Source organism: Cynocephalus volans, chromosome X (genome assembly GCF_027409185.1).
Source record: "Cynocephalus volans isolate mCynVol1 chromosome X, mCynVol1.pri, whole genome shotgun sequence".
NCBI classification, from domain to species: Eukaryota; Metazoa; Chordata; class Mammalia; order Dermoptera; family Cynocephalidae; genus Cynocephalus; species Cynocephalus volans.
In genome coordinates this window covers 2,017,786-2,038,401 of record NC_084478.1, presented here as the reverse complement: position 1 = coordinate 2,038,401, position 20,616 = coordinate 2,017,786, and the positions used below count along the sequence as shown (strand labels likewise).

General features: G+C 50.7%; 3 protein-coding genes across 17 annotated transcripts in view; 2 read left to right on the top strand and 1 right to left on the bottom strand.

Annotated features, from left to right (window-relative positions):
- Positions 1-7,199: 7,199 nt before the first annotated feature.
- LOC134367118 (basic proline-rich protein-like) lies at positions 7,200-8,714 on the bottom strand. The gene is made up of 2 exons (XM_063083753.1): positions 7,662-8,714; positions 7,200-7,556 (listed from the first exon to the last, which is right to left on the bottom strand). Exons 1-2 carry the CDS (start codon positions 8,712-8,714, stop codon positions 7,200-7,202), a joined length of 1,410 nt encoding a protein of 469 aa, XP_062939823.1.
- Positions 8,679-20,616, top strand: part of DHRSX (dehydrogenase/reductase X-linked) — a 284,280-nt gene continuing 272,342 nt past the window's right edge. For all 6 annotated transcript variants that reach the window (XR_010022421.1, XR_010022420.1, XR_010022422.1 and 3 more), the window contains exon 1: positions 8,679-8,821. Coding sequence is in view for 1 of the 6 variants with exons in the window: in XM_063084345.1 (XP_062940415.1) it covers positions 8,713-8,821 (109 nt within the window). In the remaining 5 variants the exon portion in view is untranslated. The remainder of the gene's footprint in view (positions 8,822-20,616) is intronic.
- On the top strand, positions 8,739-19,234 carry ZBED1 (zinc finger BED-type containing 1). 10 transcript variants are annotated; one of them, XM_063084339.1, is made up of 3 exons: positions 8,995-9,649; positions 10,711-10,854; positions 15,380-19,234. In XM_063084339.1, exon 3 carries the CDS (start codon positions 15,400-15,402, stop codon positions 17,521-17,523), a length of 2,124 nt encoding a protein of 707 aa, XP_062940409.1. In that variant the 5' UTR covers positions 8,995-9,649; positions 10,711-10,854; positions 15,380-15,399; the 3' UTR covers positions 17,524-19,234. The 10 variants fall into 10 exon arrangements, 9 of the variants coding, with proteins under 9 accessions (XP_062940411.1, XP_062940412.1, XP_062940409.1 ...); XM_063084338.1 differs by having other exon boundaries at positions 15,377-19,234; XM_063084343.1 differs by lacking the exon at positions 8,995-9,649 and adding an exon at positions 9,838-9,852 and having other exon boundaries at positions 15,377-19,234.

Here is a 20,616-nt window from a genome sequence, read left to right as displayed (position 1 = left end):
GGAGGCTTGATCGCAGTGAATTCTAGCTTCTGTCGTTCCTGGCTGCCAATCTGTAAGTCGTATTCTTGCTTCCTGTTCCTTGTATGCATCAGACTCAGACAGGTTGCTATATAGTGCACAGTGAACGTGCTTCACACGGATAACTAGGTACAGTCCCTACACTCCAGAGGCTGCTGAAATTATTCAAACTAGCCAATTCTAAACCTGCTTAACCTGCTTTGCTCTTCCTTTCCCACAAGAAAGCCTCTTACCCACATTTTCTGCACCCCCACCCGCCTCCTTACTGACTCTGATGCTTTCCCCTGTGGTCCTGCGTGGATGTATGTGACCCCTCCTCTTCGAAACTGTGAAGAACTAACTATGTTTTCAACATCAGTCACCTCCTGATCTGTGGGCCTCACCATACCTGAATATTAAAACACGACCAGGTGCAGGGGAAGTACATGAACAGGGATGGGGCTCTAATTTCTGTGTCTGGTACCCTACGATAAAGGATCACCCATTCTCTGGTTAAACTGGTCCTCACTGAGAGATGTGGGCTACCCGACAGAATTCTGAATAAAGATGGTTGACATATACAGGACTTTTAGCACAGCCTTGGAATGTAGCCTTGTATCCATGTATGCACATATTTAATGAGGAATTGTGTCACAGAAGAGGGTCATCAACACAGGCAAAGAGTCTCAAAGGTGCAACCTGTCCCCATTTCACTGCAAAGCTGTCAAGAAGCAAGATGCACAGATGTGTGGAACGAACACCCCGTCTCTGGAGAGGGTCCTGTGGTGGGAAAAGAGATCTTTCACCCGGGCCATCTTTCCCCAAACCATTTTATTTCTTCATTCTGATTCTCTGCAAACAAAGCAATCTTTTGAGAAATATGTGAAGTTCTAAGGTTCCTTAAGTATGATGGTGCATCCTGGGTGAAAGGTCTTCAAGACTACCCTCACTTCTGACACCAACTGCAATTTCTGCGGTCCCCAAGACAACTTACAAGTTCCATAATTCATTAGAGGGACTCAGAGAATGTTGCAAAACTTGTCCTCAATGGATAAGGCATTTTCTCTCCTCAATTCCTTTGTCATTTAGGCGTACTTCTTTCAATCATGGTGATTTCTGTTGTTGCTGTTCTCAGCTGATATAATAAGAACACTAATTTTTTGCAATATATCCACTTTGCACTGAGGATCTTTACCCTAAATTTGAACAACCTGCATGTAGGACCAGCTACAGAATATTCAGGGCCCAGCGCAAAAAAAATGTGCGGCCCCTTGTTCAAAATTTGTTGAGGATTTTAGGATGGTATATTAGTCCATTTCTGTTGCTTATAACAAAGTGCCTGAACTGGGTAATTTGTAAGAAAATGAAATTTATTGCTGACAGTTTTGGAGTCTGGGAAATCCAAAGTCCAGGGAACACCTCTGGTGAGGGTCTTGGTGATGGCGACAGTGACCCAGGGGTCTCACATAGCAGAAAATGGCAGAGCAGAGAGAGACTGACATCTCATGTGCTCTTCTTTTAAAGCCTTCAAAACCATGCCCATGACCACCATTATTAATCCATTTACTTGGGTGTGTTCCCACAGTTTAATGACCTCTTCAAGACCCCACCTTTCAATTGCCATAATAAGATTTCCCGCCCACATAACACTGTCACAGTGGGGGTCAAGTTTTGGGGGGACATTCTAATCCAAGGCAGATAGTGACAGCAGTGTAAATCAAACACTCAGGGCCCTTCTGAGCAGGGACCCTGTGTGACGGGACAGACCACCTGCCTCTGGAGTTAGCCCTAAACACACACAGCAAACAGCATGATGAGCGAAACCCCACAGCACATTCATCACACTCTACCCTCTGCAGAGTCGTATTAGTGAGCTCTTGGTGCTAAAACAAAACGCTAGGCTGGGAGGCTAATAAAAAACAGACGTTTATTGCTCACAGTCGTGGAGGCTGGAAGCCCAAGATCAAGGCGTGGCAGATTGGGTGTCTGGTGACGACCATCCTCTTGGTTCGTGGATGGCACCTTCTTGCTGTGTGCTCACATGGTGGAAGGGTACTGAGTCATCACGGGTATGGACTGGTGGCTTTATAAGGAGAACATATGTGAGAACTCTGGCCTCGCTCACCACTGTGACGCCCTGAGTCACTGCTGGATTCTGTGCAAATTCCCCACCAAGAAAAAGATCTTCACCAGATGGGTCCCCTGAGCCGCAGACTTCCCAGACTTCAAACCTGTAAGAAATAAACTTCATTGCTTTTTAAGTTTTCCCAGTTTCAGGTATTCTGCTGTAAGCAAAAGAAAATGGACTCATATATTCCCCAACACACGCGCGCGCACACACACACACACACACACACACACACACACACACACGCACGCACGCACACCCCAAATATTAAACCAAAAAATCCCCTCACACCTCGGAGTCCACACCTGCTTTCTCTCTCCAGTCTTCTGTGTTTGTTCTCATTTTTCTCTTAGAACATTCACCAGCAGATTCTGACTCAGTTAAGTGTGAGATGGTTTGTGGGAACCTGCATTTTTCACAAGCTTCCCAGGATTTTTGTAATCTCTGATGAGTTTGGATCACACTTCTAGGACCCAGGCTTACCAAACATTCTCCACAGACTCATGGGGAAACGCCCTCTGGCTCATCACCGATATGTGACATTCTGCCCCCTGGCCTTGCACACTCAGTAAAACATTGGGAGCCCTTCCCACCCCCGACACATATACTAAAATTAAAGCCCAATATTATGTGCTGCCTTGACTTCTGGAGGAAACCACGAGGACATCACACTTCTCCTCTACACTTTGCTCCTGCTTATAAGGTCCCCTAGCCAAGCAATCTCCCTTATCACAGAGGTCAGACACAGTCTCTGCTTATCCCTGGGAAGTGGGATTCAGTTCCCAGCCAGCCTGTAGAATTATTCAAGCAAAGCAATCGCATTCTCTTGCGTGAAACCGGGGGCCACCTCACCCTTTTGTTACTACAAAGCCCCTCGCCCTTTTGTTACTACAAAGCCTGTCTCCCATTGCATGTTCTGGTTCCTGCTGTTCACACATGCAGCCCCACATAGCCCTGAATGGTGTGTGGAGTCCTCTTCTCCTGGGCTGTGAGTATATGGGACTAATAAATGGCCATCAATATCCTGTATCCCAGGTGGGATGTTGTGTGTTCAGCAGTCCCCAAAACCCAGGGTGAAACTCCCTTCCTCACCCATCCCTGATGGGTGAAGAGTTGGAGATACACACACACACACACACACACACATACACACACACGCCCCATAGTTAAATCTCTGATAACCCAAGTTAACTCCGAGCCCATCATTCGTGGGGGACTTAGAGTAGAAAGGGATCAGCCAACTGAAATCAAGGTGTCAGCAAGGTTAGTTCCTTCTTGGAGGCTCTGACAGAGAATCTGTCCCATTCCTCTCTCCCAGCTTCTGGTGGCAGTCCTTGGCATTCTTGGCTTGTCGTTGTGTCACTCCCATCTCTGCCTCTGTGCTCACATGGTCTTCTTCCCTGTATGTCCCTGTGTTCAAATCACTCTCTCCTCATGAGGGCAGTGCTTATATTTAGGGCCCACTCTTCACTTGATTACATCTGTAAAGACCCTGTTTCCAAATAAGGTCCCATTCACAGGTACCAGGGGCCAGGAGTTGGACATGTGTTTTTGGGGATCACGATTCAACCCATAACAGCATCCAAGAGTGAAAAAAGCAACAGGAAGGACAGACATAAAGTCCCATAGAAGTCGCCAGGTAACATCTGGCAATGTCATTATTCTGGGTCCATTTTTGTTACCAAGACAAAATGTGTTCTGACCTGGTGGTTTCTCCTGTCTAGTTGTCTACTGAACAAGCACCTCTGCTACCCCTCTTCCACTTCTTAGAAGTAAGAAGAAAAGGAATGAAGAAGAAAGTGATGTACATCCCTTAGAACATAAACAGAAAATGCATGTGGGCTTCAAAATCCATGGTCAATGTCTACTATGAAAGCTAATAATACCTTTGGCAGAACATAGAGCCACGCTATCCTCACTGATTCAAGCTGTGGACGTCACCTGTCTGGGAGTAGGTTTGATACATTGTGCTCCAAAACTATGCAGTATTGCAGGCACGTATCAGAGAACACTGTTATTATCTAGGAGTTGCCCAAATAATTAGAATTTCCAGATAGGAAGAGCCTAGAGGTTTACTGTGCTCACAGCTGTTTGAAAACACAATCGGAGACACACATTGAGATGTACGTGACATGGTGTTGGCTTTTTTGTTAATGTATTAGTCTGCAACTTGCAGGGATTTTGCATGGTGACCGTCAGAGGCATGCTTAGGCATCATAAAGGTGGGAGAGATCTAATAAGCTGAAGCATTATATAAGGTGGACGGCAGACCATTTAATTTGATCACATTCAGCCCTTGTGAGACACTGTACTATTCTGAACTCCACAGAGACCATCTACTAATGCACGCCATACCTCTTTATGAGAATTCACCCTGGAGACAACCTCTGTCTACACAACCGTCAGTGCCCAGCCATCAGCTCAGTGACTTTGAGGAATTTAATGCTGAAATAGAAAATAAAACATGAGTCACAGGTAAGATCATCTAGAGCTTCAAAATGGATTACAATAGGACACTGTGTATTAATGAAGTCTACGGTTATTCACTGGGACTCGACTGTGCATGAGATAGAGTATTAGCATCAGGAATAGAAGAGGAATAAAACAGGACCCCGCCCCAATCAGCCAGGAGAGTGGCCCATGTATCTGACGACAAGTACATAGGTTGCCTGCCAAATTACAAGGAGAAGCCCACAGGAGAAAGGCACTGAATTAAAAGGGTTTGTTGCCAGGAAGCTGAACTCTGACCACGAAGGTGTTGTTTACCACAGCCAGTTTCCCTAGGGGACTCTCATGCTGCTGCTGCTTAGCCTGTGGCCAGAGTAACTAAAGCCCTCTTTTCTGGTCGGGGGGCCTATCGAAACTGAACACTGCACAATATCGCTTCAAAATCTGCCACCCTGAGGACTGTCTTATGCACACCTTTGCTCATTCGTAAAATTTTAAAAATTACCTTTGCAACTGTGCTGGTTAAAAGACATTTTCCAGGCCATGTGCATTATTTATATTCAGTATTATTACATTCTTTCTTTTTTTCATTTTAAAAGGACGTAACTTAAACATTGCTGTGGACCATTAAGAGTATCCTGAATCCCCCACAAGGTACCAAAGAAGACATTGGGCCTGGGCTGACCAGAAGGCCCCTAATGAGATGGTGCCACCTTGGCACCACCCACCTCCTTCTTCCATTCGGGGGCCCCATCCCAGCTCGCCTTCGTCTCCAGGCAGGACTTCCTGCTGCAGTGCACCTCTTTAGGTCTGGGTGAACCCACTTTCAGAGGTGGGCATAAAACCCGTGAATGGACAGGATTTGGTGACCATGCTAGTGTAGGCCAAGTAATCATCCAGCCTTCCCAAATTTGTCCACATCCTAAACCCCCGGACACTGTGAATATGCTGCGTTATATGGCACCAAGGGACTTTGCAGATGTTGATTAAAGTAGGAAGATTATCCTGGATTAACCTGGTCGGTCCCATCAAAGCACACAGGAGCCCTTAAAAAAAGAGAATGATAAAGCACAAGAAGTCACAGTGATTGCGAGTGTGAGGAGTCCAACCCGCCCTTGCTGGCTTGAAGGCTGAGAGTCCACCGGTGAGGACCAGAGACAGAACTCTAGGAGCTGAAGTCTGTCCCCTTCCCCCATGACAGCCAGCAAGGAAACGAGGACTTCAGACAGCAGCAAGAAACTGGATTGTGCCAGCAGCTTGAATGAGCTTAGAAACTTACTCGCCCTAGAGCCTCCCATTCAGAGACCAGTGGGTACCCATCTTCATTTTGACCTTGTGAGACCCTGAGCGACTGACCCAGGTGAGCCCACAGTCAGGACTTCTCACCTGTGGGGCTTGAGATAATAAATTTCTGTTATTCTAAGCTGCTACATTGGTGGCCATTTATTGTGGCAGTGATAAAAACCAGGTGCACATATAATCAACATTTCACACATGAGCCTCCAAAAGAGGAAGGGGCTTGGGGGAACTCGGGTGTCACTCAAACCATTGCTGGAAGCGCTCAGTGAGGCATTCAGCCCCCGATCCACGGCTCCAGACGCCACTGTGAGTTTGCTCCCACTGGGGTGCAGCCGTGGACACCCTTCTGGACCACCAGCCGGAAATCCCACCTCTTCCACGGGGGAGGAGCACGGTGGGCCAAGATAGGTCCCCTCCCCCACCGCTCCTTGCTGGAGTCCCTGATTGTAGGTCCTTCTGAATTTGACACTGTGGGCCACAGATTCACATCTGACACAACAGGGCCTCTCCTGGGAAACCCTTTACAGTGGGGAAAGGGGTGACTGTGACTTTCCCTGATGCCTTTTGCTGGGTACACATGAGGACATCTGGGCATAGCTGAGCACACTTAGGTGCACCTGGCTAAGGAGGGACACCCCATTCCCTGGTCTTGGTGGGGATCCTGGGCATGCTTCCTGGCCTCGGTTTTGTCATCTGTAGGTCAGCGGTTTGCAAAGGCCAGAAGGACACTTCTTAATCCAGCCTGGGGGTCTCCTATTCACCCAGCAGGTCTGTATCCCTAGAGTCTTAGATCTGCACTACAGGCCCCCAGTCCCCCCCACAGCTGGTCCGAGTGCAGGGGTGCAGCCTGCACGCTGGGGGTGCCCCCTAGTGCTGGGCTAGTATCCAGCAGGCAGTCAGGCCTGGAGGGTTCATTTCTTATGGGGGTGAGGATCCAGGGTTCTGGAGGGGTTGGGGTCCTAAAGGACCTAGGGTCCCAATGAGGTGAGGGCCCTGGTGGGGTCCAGGTGGAGATCCTCTGTACGGATCTTGGCAGGGGTTGAGGTCTGTGTGGAGTCTGGGTGTGCCAGGTTTAGGGTGTGTGTCGTGGGGAGTGGGTGTGAGTAACTGAGAGTTCTGGTGGGGTACTGGGTAGGAGTCCATGTAGGGTTCCATGGCGGTCTCAGTTGGGGTCTCTACAGCGTTCCAGCTTGGGTCTTGCCTGGGACCTGGGTGGGAGTCCCAGCAGGGTGGGAGGGGGGTCCCTGCTGTGGTCTAGGGTTCCATGTGCGATCTGGGTGGCGGTGCATGTTTCTGGCAAGGGTCCGGGTGGGGGTTCCCGCAACCGTCAGGGTTCCCTGTGGGGTCCAGGTGGGGGTCTCTGGTTCTGATAGGGTCTGGGTGAGGGGTCCCGCGGTGGTCCGGGGTTCCCTGTGAAGTCCAGGGGGGCCCCTTTGGTCCTAGAGGTGGTAGGGGTTTCCTGAGGTGGTACAGGTGGCGGGATCTGTAGTCCCTGCAGGGGTCTGGGTGGAGATTTGTGGAGGGAGAGGGGGGCGGGGGTCTGTAGGCCCCGTGGTGGTCCGGGTAGGGGGGTCTGTAGGCCCGGGGAATGACCCGGGGTCCTGGGGTCGGTCAGGGTGGGAGTCTGTAGTCCCTGCAGGGGTCCGGGGTTCACTGCAGGGATATGGGTGGGGGGACTGCGGTCCTGGGGAAGACGGGTGGGGGAGGGGGTTTCATACAGTGAACACGTTCAGAGTGGGGGGGGTCTGTGGTTCCTGCGGGAGTTAGAGAGGGGGTCTGTGGTCCCCGCGGTGTCCCGGGGTTCCCTGCGGGGGTCCGAGGCCCCAGCAGGGGTCCGGGGGTGGGGGGTCTGTGGTCCCCGCGGGGTCCCGGGGGTGGGGGGGTCTGTGGTCGCCACGGGGTCCCGGGGGTGGGGGTGTCTGTGGTCCCCGCGGGGTCCCGGGGGTGGGGGTGTCTGTGGTCCCCGCGGGGTCCCGGGGGTGGGGGTGTCTGAAGCCTCCGCGGGGTCCCGGGGGTGGGGGTGTCTGTGGTCCCCGCGGGGTCCCGGGGGTGGGGGTGTCTGAAGTCCCCGCGGGGTCCCGGGGGTGGGGGTGTCTGAGGTCCCCGCGGGGTCCCGGGGGTGGGGGTGTCTGTGTTCCCCGCGGGGTCCCGGGGGTGGGGGTGTCTGTGTTCCCCGCGGGGTCCCGGGGGTGGGGGTGTCTGTGTTCCCCGCGGGGTCCCCGGGGTGGGGGGTGTATGTGTTCCCCGCGGGGTCCCGGGGGTGGGGGTGTCTGTGGTCCCCGCGGGGTCCGCGGGGTGGGGGTGTCTGTGTTCCCCGCGGGGTCCCGGGGGTGGGGGTGTCTGTGGTCCCCGCGGGGTCCCGGGGGTGGGGGTGTCTGTGTTCCTCCGCGGGGTCCCGGGGGTGGGGGTGTCTGTGTTCCCCGCGGGGTCCCGGGGGTGGGGGTGTCTGAGGTCCCCGCGGGGTCCCGGGGGTGGGGGTGTCTGTGTTCCCCGCGGGGTCCCGGGGGTGGGGGTGTCTGAGGTCCCCGCGGGGTCCCGGGGGTGGGGGTGTCTGTGGTCCCCGCGGGGTCCCGGGGGTGGGGGTGTCTGTGGTCCCCGCGGGGTCCCGGGGGTGGGGGTGTCTGAGGTCCCCGCGGGGTCCCGGGGGTGGGGTGTCTGTGTTCCCCGCGGGGTCCCGGGGGTGGGGGTGTCTGTGGTCCCCGCGGAGTCCCGGGTGCCCTGCGGGGTCCCGCGTCCGGGCCGGGCCGGGCTGGCGCGGAGGGCGGGCGGGCGGGGCGCGTTTCCGCCGTCCGGTGGCGGCGCCGTGTCCCGCGGGCGGCGCGGAAGCGTCCGGGGCAGCCATGTCGCCTTTGTGTGCGGCGCGCGCGGCCCTGCGGGTGTACGCGGCGGGCGCCGCCGTCCTCCTGGCGCAGCTGCTGCGCCGCTGCCGCGGGGGCTTCCCGGAGCCAGGTCAGCGGGCCGGGGGCGGCCGGGGGCGCGGGCGGGGGCGCGGGCGGCGGCTGGTGGCGGACCCCGCGCTGGCGCTGGCGGGGCCGGGGACGCGCGCTGGGACCCCGCGGAGGGGCGGGCGGCGGACACGGGGGGAGGGGCGCGCCCGGGTCCCCGCGTGACCTTGGCCCGGGGCCCCGGCGGCGGCTCCGGGCGCTCCCCGGAAGGAGGCCCGGGCGGAAGCGGGGTGGCCGCGTGCGCGCCCCCCGCCGGGCTCCTCCTCCTGCCGCGCCCCCGCCCGACCGGCCCTCCCCGCCTGCCCCGGGCCGGGGTCTCGTCCCGGGAAGCCCGGGTGTCCCCCACCCCGGGCGATGGCCGGGTCCCCGGGAACCCGCGCGCCCGGCGCCGCCGACCTCGGGGGGCTGTGCCCGCCTCCGGGGCTCCGGCCGTGACATCGCGCGCCCCCAGCCCCGGGAGGGGAGGACGGGGCGTCCGGGACCCCGCGGTCCCCAAGCCAGGGTAAGCTAGGAGGGACCCCGCCTGGAGGGGACAGGCCTGGCGCCGCAGCGGGCCCCTGAGACTTGCGTCTGGGTCACTGGGGAGCCAAGGAAGGCCTGGAAGGAGGGCACTTCCGCGGGGTGTCGACAGTGTCGCTCTGACCTTTACATCCCCCGAGTCACAGATCTCAGACCTAGTGGTGTCCCTCGCTGAACAAGTCCCCGAGGACCTTGCGCGTGCGTTAGGGATGCGCACTGGATCGCGTTGCACATTTGCACAACTTCAGACTGAGAAACCTGTCAGCGTTTCCCTAAGAACTGCTTTAAAGCAAATGACAGTAAAACTCTCAGGGTAAGTCTGGCTTCATTTTTAAGTTAAAAAATAACTATTCTCCAAAGTATTTGGAGGAAACCGTGGCCTTGTTTTACTTTGTAGCAAAGCTCTTCATGTCCAGCCCAGCAAGACAGCTGCAGGCCCTGCCTCTGCTGTCTGACTGTGTGACAGCAACTCAGGTATCCTCTGCAAAGCTCCAGGGTACACGCCGAGGGACGGGGGTGAGCCAGGACACTAGCACGTGTGCATAATTATGTAAATGCTTTGTACCTTCTGTGTCCACCCAGTGGACGGTCCCCTCGGGGTCCCCCGGGCCGCACTTTGAGAACTGCAGATTCTGCACGAGTCCATATTTATAAATGAGCTTCACCCTCTCAAACCTGTACCTGGGGAATAGAATCTTTAACTTTTATGGGAGCCAAGCTTTCAGTTTTCTTATCAACTGGATTTTAGTATTTTTAACCTATTTAGAGTCATTAGAACCAAAGAGAAGGGAACTAACGAACATTTGTACCCTGGGGTTAGGAGGTGGGACAGGAACATGCTCCTGTTAAACCAGCAGTCACTTGCAGAGGGAACTATGTAAAGCCACTGGAACCATCCGGGAGCCTTGTAGCTTTTGTTTTTCTCTGCAATTTTGCTTTCTGACAAAGCTCCTTCTCTTAAGCAAGTGCTTCTCTTAAGGCGCTCACAGTAGGGGTGGAATTAAACCGAGAATCGAATTTACACGTGGCAGGGCCACTGCAGCAACAGAATGCTTGTCTTGAAAACGTGCTGGTTGCACCTGGGAAATGACGGCTGGATCGTTCTGTCCACTTGCGGATTTTCTAAAAAATGGTGTTAAAACACAAGCGACAGATGAAGCCATGTGGATCGGTACCCATGGGTCCAAGGAGAATCCCTTTCTACAAAGATTAGCTTGGTTGCCTTGACCCAGTTATGCCATTGTCTGTGTGTGGATTAGAAATAGTTTTAGGGACTGGTGGAGGAATAATATCTCTAACATCTGTCTGCTGGTGGGCAGGTGGCTAGACGGTGCCTACCTTTTAACCCCTTTTTGGTTTGCTTTTAACTTGTAGGATTTAACCTTGGATGAGGAAACATTGAACTTTGTCCTGGGCATTGAGCTAAACAATAACCAAGATTGGAAGCAACTGGCATTATTTCTTAGAACTGCAGAATCCACTGTGCTCTTCAAAATTTTAAAAAGGAGAACACATATGGTATGCATTATGCATCATTTGACTTAGATTGTAGGAAAAGAAGGAAGTCCTAAAGTAAGCTCTTCCTAAGTGTTTTCTTCAAATTCATGATGTAGAAACGGTAATTACAAATGAATGATACGTGTGGGTCATGCCTCTCCAGAGACCGTTTATAAGCAAATTAGGAATTCCTGGAAGAGAGTCTGTGCCCACAATCTTCATGCTCTTAAGGCTGCATTCAAATGGCCTGGACAGGAAGGTGTGTCGGTTGATCAGATTTTTAAATACAGGATTTAATTAGTACATTTAGTATCCTAATGTGACATTAAAACTCAAACATTGATGTGGTCTGAAACCTGTTGAAAATGATCGTATTATTGCACATGGTACACAGGTATTGATATTCAACGCTGTACCCCACAAATACATGTAGCCAATTATTTCTCAATTAAAAAAACCCCAAACACCTGAAATGCAAAAAAAGAAAAAAAAAAAAAATGACCATATTATGTGAAGAGTCTCTATCTTCTATTATTAATAATGGGATCATCGATTAAAAATTAAATTTTCTCTGATGCCTCAATTGGTTTTGAAAAGGAACAAAAATTGGTGACAACTGTTACAGATCCCAGTTCGAATATTGCACAGAATTTTAATTCTGTTGGAAATAGGCTGGCTTTCTGGTACGGAAAATGGACTCGTAAATGCTGTACCACAGAAGTGAATATCTACCAAAAACAATGTCAGTCAGCCCTAGTTTTCCAAATATAGGGTTTAAAAAATACTTAATAAAAGAAGATTTAATCTGTGTTGGTTTTGTGAACAGTAAATGGTGCCTGCAGGCATCATATAGAAGCAAAAACAGCTGTTTTTAAACTTCTTGACTATAAGGTCCCTTCAGTCTGAAAAAATGAGCCCAAAGAGCTTTCGTTTATGTGGGTTATACCAGTCAGTAGTTTACCCTATTAGAAGTTAAAGCAGACATTTAAAGCATATTTAATAATTTATTTGAAAGTAAATATTTAAAGGTTTATTTATAAGTAACAAGCCAATTATATATTACTATCAAAAGCATGTATATAAGGGTACTTCAAAAAGTCCATGGAAAAAAATAGATCTAAAAGTAAGAGGAATCTTTCTATGAAATTTTTGAAGACCCCTCATGTGTATGTATATTTTATTTTCAGTTGACAAGTAATACTTATATATATTTACAGGGTACAGTGTGATGTTTTGATATAAATTTGTATACACTGTGGAATAATTAAGCTAATATCCATCACCTCATGTACTTATCGTTTTAGTTGTGTGTGTGTGTGTGTGTGTGTGGTGAGAATATTTAAAATCTACTCTTAGCAATTTTGAAATATGCAACAAATTATTACCTTTATTTACCACGCTTTAGTGCAATAGATTATTAACACTTATTCCTCCTTTCTGATTGAAACTTTGTACCCTTTGACCATATATAGTTTTTAAGCAACAAGCAACTAATACATTGTCCAGAACAACAAAATATTAGGCATAAGAGAAACCTTGCTAGTTTAGGGTTTCACCAGCCTCATTAGCAATCGGCTGAATTGGCTGCAGGTGCATTTGCTGGTCTGCTTCTGCTTTCTTGCCTCTTGTAATATATTGTTTTGATCAAATGGTTTGAAGATCTGGAAAATCCAACAGCCTCTCTCACAGGTATGAAATTGGAAAAGGCGAGGCCTTGCGGGACCCCACTTGGGAGGGTCTTGGGGGACTGTTCCCAAGGGGTGCTAGAACCACCCTTTAAGAATGATTCAGTGAGAGGCTACTGGGAAGAAACTTTCCTTCACAACCCCTCATGGAAGCCAGCCCTGGACTGAATCGTGCAGACATAGGGCAGCAGCTCCACTGGCTGCAGTTCAGTGGGCTCCTGGGGGCCCCTAGATGCCGACAAAAGGTGGGATGCTGAGGAGGAAGCTCCTGCTTACAGGAGGAGGCGTCTCCACAAAGATGTCACTTTGTTAGGAATTTCAGTATTGCTGCTTTGAGTACAAAATGTTGCTGCAGGTTCCAGACCTCTTTCAACCAAAAATAATAATAAAGATAATGATGCTAATGATAATAGAATATGTTTGCTCCAGGTACCAGAACTTCTTTCAAACAAATAATAATAATAGAATATAAAAGTTTGCTCCAGATTCCTTTTTCAGCCAAATGATGATGATGACGACAATAATAATAATTATTATTGAATGTCAGTTTGTTCCAGGTTCCAGATCCTATTTTAGCCTAATAATAATAATAATAATAAATAATAATAATAATTGAATATGTTTGCTGCAGGTTCCAGAACCTCTTTCAGCCAAATAATAGTAATAATAATTGAATACATTTGCTCCAGGTTCCAGAACCTCTTTCAGCCAAATAATAGTAATAATAATTGAATATAAAAGTTCGCTGTAGGTTCCAGAACCTCTTTCAGCCAAATAATAATAATAATAATTGAACATAAAAGTTCGCTGTAGGTTCCAGAACCTCTTTCAACCAAATAATGATGGTGATGACAGAGGTGTAGCAGGAAGATCTGACGGAGCCGTGTTGTGTTGTTCAGGTAGGACCTGAAGGCTCCTATTCTGAAGCAAGGATGAGACCTCCTGGGGTTCTTTTCAGTTTCCCTTGACTGCGTTTTCCAAACATCCAGGTGCCTCACCCTAACTCGGCTGCAGAAGGTGCAGCTTTCAGGTTTTCCCTCTTTCTGGAAGTCCCAACTGTTTCGGACTCTCCCCACCTGAGCTGTTGAGGTTCATTCAGCCCCGACCTTTGAATAAACCAGGGCTCTGGGGTCTGTCACAGGAACCTCATTTGTCTGCCGAACCCTGGGGAAGCAGCTGCACAGCGCTACAGGAGTGCTGGATTAATTCAGCACATTGTGGTGTCTCCCTAGAAAGCCACAGGCTGGCATCCTTTTACAGAAAACAAGCATTGCAGGGTGTAACTGTTCCTGACGATGTGGGGGGATTCTAAGACCCCCATCCATCACTGGGAGTGACATTAACACTCATAATACACTTTATAGTTTCACTCCTTGTATGAGTTTCCCAGTGCTGCTGTTATAAATTACACAGAATCAGCGGCTTAAAACAGCAGAAATGTATTCTCTCATAGTTATGGGCACTAGAAGTGTGAGGTCCAGGTGTGGCAGGGTCGTGCTCCCTCAAGAGGCTCCAGGGGAGGAAGCTTCCTGCCTCTTCCAGCTCCTGGTGGCTCCAGGTGTCCCTGGGCTTGTGGCCACATCACTCCAGTCTCTGCCTCTGTCTTCATGTGGCTTCTCCCCTGTGTCTGTGTCTCCTCTTCTGTCTCTTATAAGGACACTGTCATTGGATTTAGGGCCCACCCCAATTCAGGACAGGCTCAGCTCAAGGTTTTTAACTAATGATATCTGCAAAGACCCTATTTACAAATGAATTCCCATTCCCAGGTACCTGGTGCACACATGTTTTTTTGGGTAAGGGCGTGATTGGACCCACTATAGTCATTGAGATTTGCCCAACTTGGCTCTGAACATATTCTTGAGACTCAGAAATGCCTGGGTGGTGCAGTTTGTGATCTAACCTCTTGCATGCTGTAAGGGGATGGAAATCTTACAGTTGTAACTAGCACCTTTTAAGAAAATGCACCTGCCCTGTTCAGCATCCTGGTTACAGAGGTGGCCCCTGAATGGCAGCTGGAAGGGACCGAATTTGTGGGCATTCAGGGAGGTTGTTTCTAGGTCACTAAAACCTTCAAGCCGAGTGTTTGTGCAGGTGCGTTTCTACCCACAGGTAGACTGCCTACAATGGGCATTTTGAGAGGTTCCAGGGACTGAGGAACCCATGGGTACTCAAACATGGTTACAGATCATAGATGTACCGGTGCTAAAATTAGAGCAGATGACATTTGATATAGCTTTATCTTAAAGCATAAAGTTTGAAAAATCAGAGTTCATGCCTCTTAGCTAAGTTAAAGACTGAAGTAGCCACACCGAGATCCCGTTTTATATTTCTTCGATGCAGTTAACCAGCCTCCAGGTGTGTTGACAACAGGTCCTTGCACACAGCAAGCTATAAAGGGGATGGGGGGGCTGTGAACTGTGATGGTGGTGGGTACACCTTGGTGCTTGCAGGACCCCTCTATGCACGCAGCTTCCCCCAAAATGACCCGCCCAACTCACCCATCCATCCACTGGATGCTTGGCAAACAGCAGATGGTGACCAGCTGCAATGCGGAACGAGCTGTAAGGGACACCCCTTCAAAATCGCCATGCTTAAAAACAAAAATGTGTATTTTCCTCCGTGCATTGGAATCACTGCGTAGGACTAACCTGGAAGAGAGAGCGCACTCTGTGTCAGACTCTCCCCTCTGCTTTGCAAAAGCGACACCCAGAGAAGGTCGGTCCCTCGGGTCGCAATGCCCTTTGATGGCAAGTGGAGCCACGTGGGCGTGTGCCCTCTCGCTTGCTCGCACCGCGTGGCAGGGCTCCCCTGCGCACCTGGCTCCCTTCTCACGCTCTGTTTGTCTCGCTGCTTCTTAGCAGGTCCCCACGCATGAGTGGACATGGAGCAGGCAGGCCCTGGCAGAGGAGCAATGGAGAACAAAGGCCTGGAAAGCTCCCAGACAGACCTGAAGTTAGTGGCCCACCCCCGCGCCAAGAGCAAGGTGTGGAAATACTTCGGCTTTGACACCAACGCGGAAGGATGCATCTTGCAGTGGAAAAAAATCTACTGTCGCATCTGCATGGCCCAGATCGCCTACTCTGGAAATACCTCCAACCTCTCCTACCACCTGGAGAAGAATCACCCCGAGGAATTCTGCGAGTTCGTCAAAAGCAACACCGAGCAGATGCGCGAAGCCTTTGCCACCGCCTTCTCCAAACTGAAGCCCGAGTCGTCCCAGCAGCAGGGGACGCAGGACACGATCACGGTGAAGGTGGGCCACGGAAGTGGCTTCGAGAGCAAGAGGCAGCAGGAGCTGACGGCTGCCGTCCTCGGCCTCATCTGCGAGGGGCTGTACCCAGCCTCCATCGTGGACGAGCCCACCTTCAAGGTGCTGCTGAAGACGGCCGACCCCAGGTACGAACTCCCGAGCAGGAAGTACATCTCCACCAAGGCCATCCCTGAGAAATACGGAGCGCTCCGGGAGGTGGTCCTGAAGGAGCTGGCCGATGCCTCGTGGTGTGGAATCTCCACGGACATGTGGAGGAGCGAGAACCAGAACCGGGCCTATGTGACCCTGTCCGTCCACTTCCTGGGTGTCGGCTCCCCCAACTGCCTGTCCGTGGGCTCCAGGTGCCTGAAGACATTCGAGGTGCCCGAGGAGAACACGGCGGAAACCATCACGCGGGTGCTGTATGAGGTCTTCATCGAATGGGGCATCAGTGCCAAGGTCTTTGGGGCCACCACCGACTACGGCAAGGACATCGTGAAGGCGTGCTCCTTGCTGGACATTGCCGTTCAGATGCCTTGCCTGGGACAGACCTTCAACGCTGGCATCCAGCAGGCCTTCCAGCTGCCCAAGCTGGGTGGGCTGCTTGCCCGGTGCCGCAAGCTGGTGGAATACTTCCAGCAGTCCACGGTGGCCATGTACATGCTGTATGAGAAACAGAAACAGCAGAACATGGCCCACTGCATGCTGGTGAGCAACCGTGTGTCATGGTGGGGTAGCACCCTGGCCATGCTGCAGAGGCTCAAGGAACAACAGTTTGTCATTGCTGGCGTCCTGGTGGAAGACAGCAACAACCATCACCTGATGCTGGAGGCCACCGAGTGGACCACCATCGAGGGGCTGGTGGACCTCCTGCAGCCCTTCAAGCAAGTGGCCGAGATGTTGTCCGCCTCCAAATACCCCACCATCAGCATGGTCAAGCCGCTTCTGCACATGCTGGTCAACACCACGCTCAACATCAAAGAGACTGACTCTAAGGAGATCAGCATGGCCAAAGAGGTGATCGCAAAGGAGCTCTCCAAGACCTACCAGGAGACGCCCGAGATCGACATGTTTCTGAACGTGGCCACCTTCCTGGACCCCCGCTACAAGAGGCTGCCCTTCCTGTCGGCCTTTGAGCGGCAGCAAGTAGAGAACCGCGTGGTGGAAGAAGCCAAAGGCCTCTTGGACAAGGTCAAGGATGGCAACTACAGAGCAGCCGAGGACAAGATGTACCCTTTGCCCGAAGAACCCCCAGTCAAAAAGCTTGTGCGGACGTCCACGCCTCCTCCCACGAGCGTGATCAATAACATGCTGGCTGAGATCTTCTGCCAGACGGGTGGCGTGGAGGACCAGGAGGAGTGGCACGCCCAGGTGGTGGAGGAACTGAGCAACTTCAAGTCCCAGAAGGTTCTGGGCCTCAACGAAGACCCCCTCAAGTGGTGGTCCGACCGCCTGGCGCTCTTCCCTGTGCTGCCCAAGGTCCTGCAGAAGTACTGGTGCGTGACGGCCACCCGCATCTTCCCCGAGCGTCTCTTTGGCTCCTCGGCCAACGTGGTGAGCGCCAAGAGGAACCGGCTGGCTCCAGCGCACGTGGATGAGCAGGTGTTTCTCTACGAGAACGCGCGGAGCGGGGCGGAGGCCGAGCCGGAGGATGAGGATGAGGGGGACTGGGGACTGGACCAGGAGCAGATGTTCCCTTTGGGTGACGGTGTCAACAGTGGCTTCTTCAGTATCAGGGATGGCGGCTTCCTGTAGGAGAAGGCGTCTTGTCTCAGGAGTGGCTGGGGACTTGGATGCTTTGCTGTAAATATGGATCTGGCCCGCTTGGTTTTGCACCTCAAAGACCATCGTTGGTCTTTGAAAAACCAAGAGGGAAAAAAGAAAGAGATGGGACTTTGGTGGCCCGAGTCGAGCAAAATGATTATTTTTCTTTGAGAATTGACCTTCCCTCCTCTGTCCCCTCATCCTCCAGAAAGGGAAAGAAACTCCCTTGATGAGCTCTGTGTGCAGGGCCCGCCTGGAAATTGCAAATACTCACGTCCCCAAGAGAAGTGGAGCTGGAAAGATGTCTTGATTCACAGATGCAACCTGCCAGTCAATTACATTCTCCCGGGGAGGGTTTTGAATCAATCCGAGAAAATTCCAGGCAGAAGAGAAAGACCCCTTCCCAAGGGCCATCCCTGTCACTTGTGATCGGAGGGTGAAAGGAATTCATGTTTACATTTTAACTTAAGCAGGAACCTGGACTCTGGGAAACTTGGAAGAGATTCTTTAGCCGAAATGCCCTTCTCCAAAAGAGACAAGTTTTAGGTTTGGTGAAAAGTGTTAAAAATGAGCATAAAATATAGGCACTTATAAAAAAGCAAAAAAAGGTGTCGAGTGCGTTCTATTTTCGAGGATGTTGGAGGCAATGAGTCTACTTTCTCCCGCTTGCCAAAATTCACTTTGTAGATGCAGTTCCAAGCTGGGGAGCTCACAGGTCCTGAGGTTTCTTTTGTGTCTGATGCCGGAATGGTCCAGTTTTCCCGAGAATCATTTTTCTTGACATGAGAGTAAGTCCCCTTTTTTTGAGACATGTTTTTTTAAACGTGCCGGGGCCAGCTTCTTCCCATACATAGAGGTTTTTAGATTTGATGATGGAATGGACTCTTGAATTCTCTCTTTTAAACTCAATACCATGGGGGCAATTTAAAAAAAAAAAAATACCAGGGGATAGTTTTACCTTGGGAGGGGAGAGTCACTGATGGCTTTCTGACGATTCAGGGAAAAAAGAAGACGCTTTCCAGCAGGTGGAACTACTTTTTTTTTTTTTTTTTACCTAGGGAGAAATGGTTGCACTGACTGACTGCCTTTCTCCAAGAGGCTGACGTGGGAGGATTCTGTGCAGCTTAGAAATAACCCATTTCAGCGATTGGCAGTATTCTGCCGGGACCCCAGCATGCCATCAGATTGCAGGAGGAAACACCCGCATTTTAATAGCTGTCGTCCCCTGCCTGTGAGCAGCACAGAACTTTATCTTTTTGTCCCCAGCCCTGTACGTTTTTAGAAAACAAAGAGTGGAAGAAACCCGCTCAACCCATTCTTTCTTTTTTAAGGAGAATAGTTCCTTCCCTGGTTCCAGACCTCAGATCTGAGCGTTCTCAGAAGGACAGCTGGAGGCTAGGGCAGGGGTGAGTGGGGCAGGTTTGGGGAATTGTCCCCTTTGCTCTGTGGCTGGGTGCAGCAGATGCCTCCTTGAGCTCTGTCGTGGAGCATTGCAAATGGTCCCTTCACGTTTCCTGAAACCGTTTGCTTTTTGTAACCTTTGTGAAAATGGGTTTTGCTCCAGTGACCTGCTTCTCTGTGTCTAATTTTTTTTTTTTTTTTTTAAAGTCATTGGTGCCAGTCCTCTTTACAGGTTCTGTTTTCCTTATTTAATGCTTTACAATTTGACTCTTGTTCAATAAACCAGAGAAATAGCTCCTAATTTATTTGTGTGTGGCGTGTCCATTTCGATCGCTCCTTTATTTATGTAAATGCTCCGAAAACGAGAGAGGTTTTTTGGTGGCGGTGTTTGAAGAGAACTCTCGCAGGCCAGCAAAGGAAATTCTGTGCTCAGTTCTTGGGTCATTGGGTGCTCAACTTATGATGTACTTTTGTTTTTGTTTTTGTTTTTTTGCATTAAAGTAAGTGGATAAAGCCACCAGCTGCTGGCATGTTCTCTGGGAACACGGATGTTCACCGTTTTCTTCATGGGATTATTTCTGCTTTGGACGTAGAGGGATGAGCCTGGAACGTTCCTGACAATTTCAGTGCTTTGCCCATTCCCTCCGCTTCCTTCATCTCTCCTCTCTTTCTGTCTCCTTTATTTTCCCTCTGTCGTGATAACCAAGCAGTTCCGTGGGGGTTTTCATTTCCGTGGAAGATGTTAATACTTTTGTTTTTTGCTTTTTTTTTTTTTTTTTTTGGATTCCGGAGCATTACAGCCATTGAGAATTTCTCACAAAGAGACGTTTCCCTAATGGTGACTTAGTTCTCTTATCTCCTCCTGCAGGGCTACTCTGTTTCCTCAAAATTGTTTTGTTTTGGTTTTCTGCCTCTGCAGACGTGCCTCATTTTAACTATTTTACTGAAGGGCCTGAGGAAGAAGGCTGAGGAAATAGCTTGAGGGAGAATGCTGCCGTTTTAAATAATGTATTTGGGAAAGGGGCAGGTGGCAGACTGTTGGGGTGTTTCTCAGGGGTGCTGGACACTTGCAAAGTCTGATTTGCTTGTGCAGAACTGGGGCAAAAAGCAGAGAATGGAGGCTGAGTCTGACCTTTGCAAGCGGCTGTCCCTGGGAATCCTGGCCGGCAGCCCTCTGTGCAAATGCTCTGCCCCGACTGCAGTCATTTCAGGTTCGCATCGACAGTGAATACTATTCACAGACACCATACCTCCTCTGAGGGATGTAGGTTCTATTTCTTTCTGTGGCTCACCCGTAAAAAGCCATCACACCTGCTGCGCCTTGTTAACAACGTGACTTTTCATGTGACCTTCAGCAAACACCCAGAACAGCAGCGTTCGGCTTATTACTTGTAAGTGTTGTCTTATTCCATAGTTTCCTTTCTGAGCTCCTTTTGGGAGGCTTTCAGGGTTCAGTGCTTTGGAGAGATGAGACTCTATCCCAGTCACTGCCTGCTGTGGTTTTGCACTGGAAGGGGATGCACTAGGGCTTCCAGCAGCCTTGGCAGGCGTCAGCCAACTTTGTTAGTCAGAGGTCAGAGAGTAAATATTCTTGGCTTTGCAGACTATCCACTCTCCGTCTCTGCTGTTGTGTCCCAGAAGCAGCCTTACATGAATGAGTTCCAATAAAACTTTATGGACACC

Excerpts from the sequence above, each read along its gene's own strand:
- LOC134367118 (XM_063083753.1), bottom strand. The coding sequence starts at position 8,714 with ATGGCTGCCCCGGACGCTTCCGCGCCGCCCGCGGGACACGGCGCCGCC. Across the intron at positions 7,557-7,661 it reads GCAGGGAACCCCGGGACACC|GACCGCAGTCCCCCCACCCA; the intron begins GCGGGGACCACA and ends CGTCTTCCCCAG.
- ZBED1 (XM_063084341.1), top strand. The coding sequence starts at position 15,400 with ATGGAGCAGGCAGGCCCTGGCAGAGGAGCAATGGAGAACAAAGGCCTG.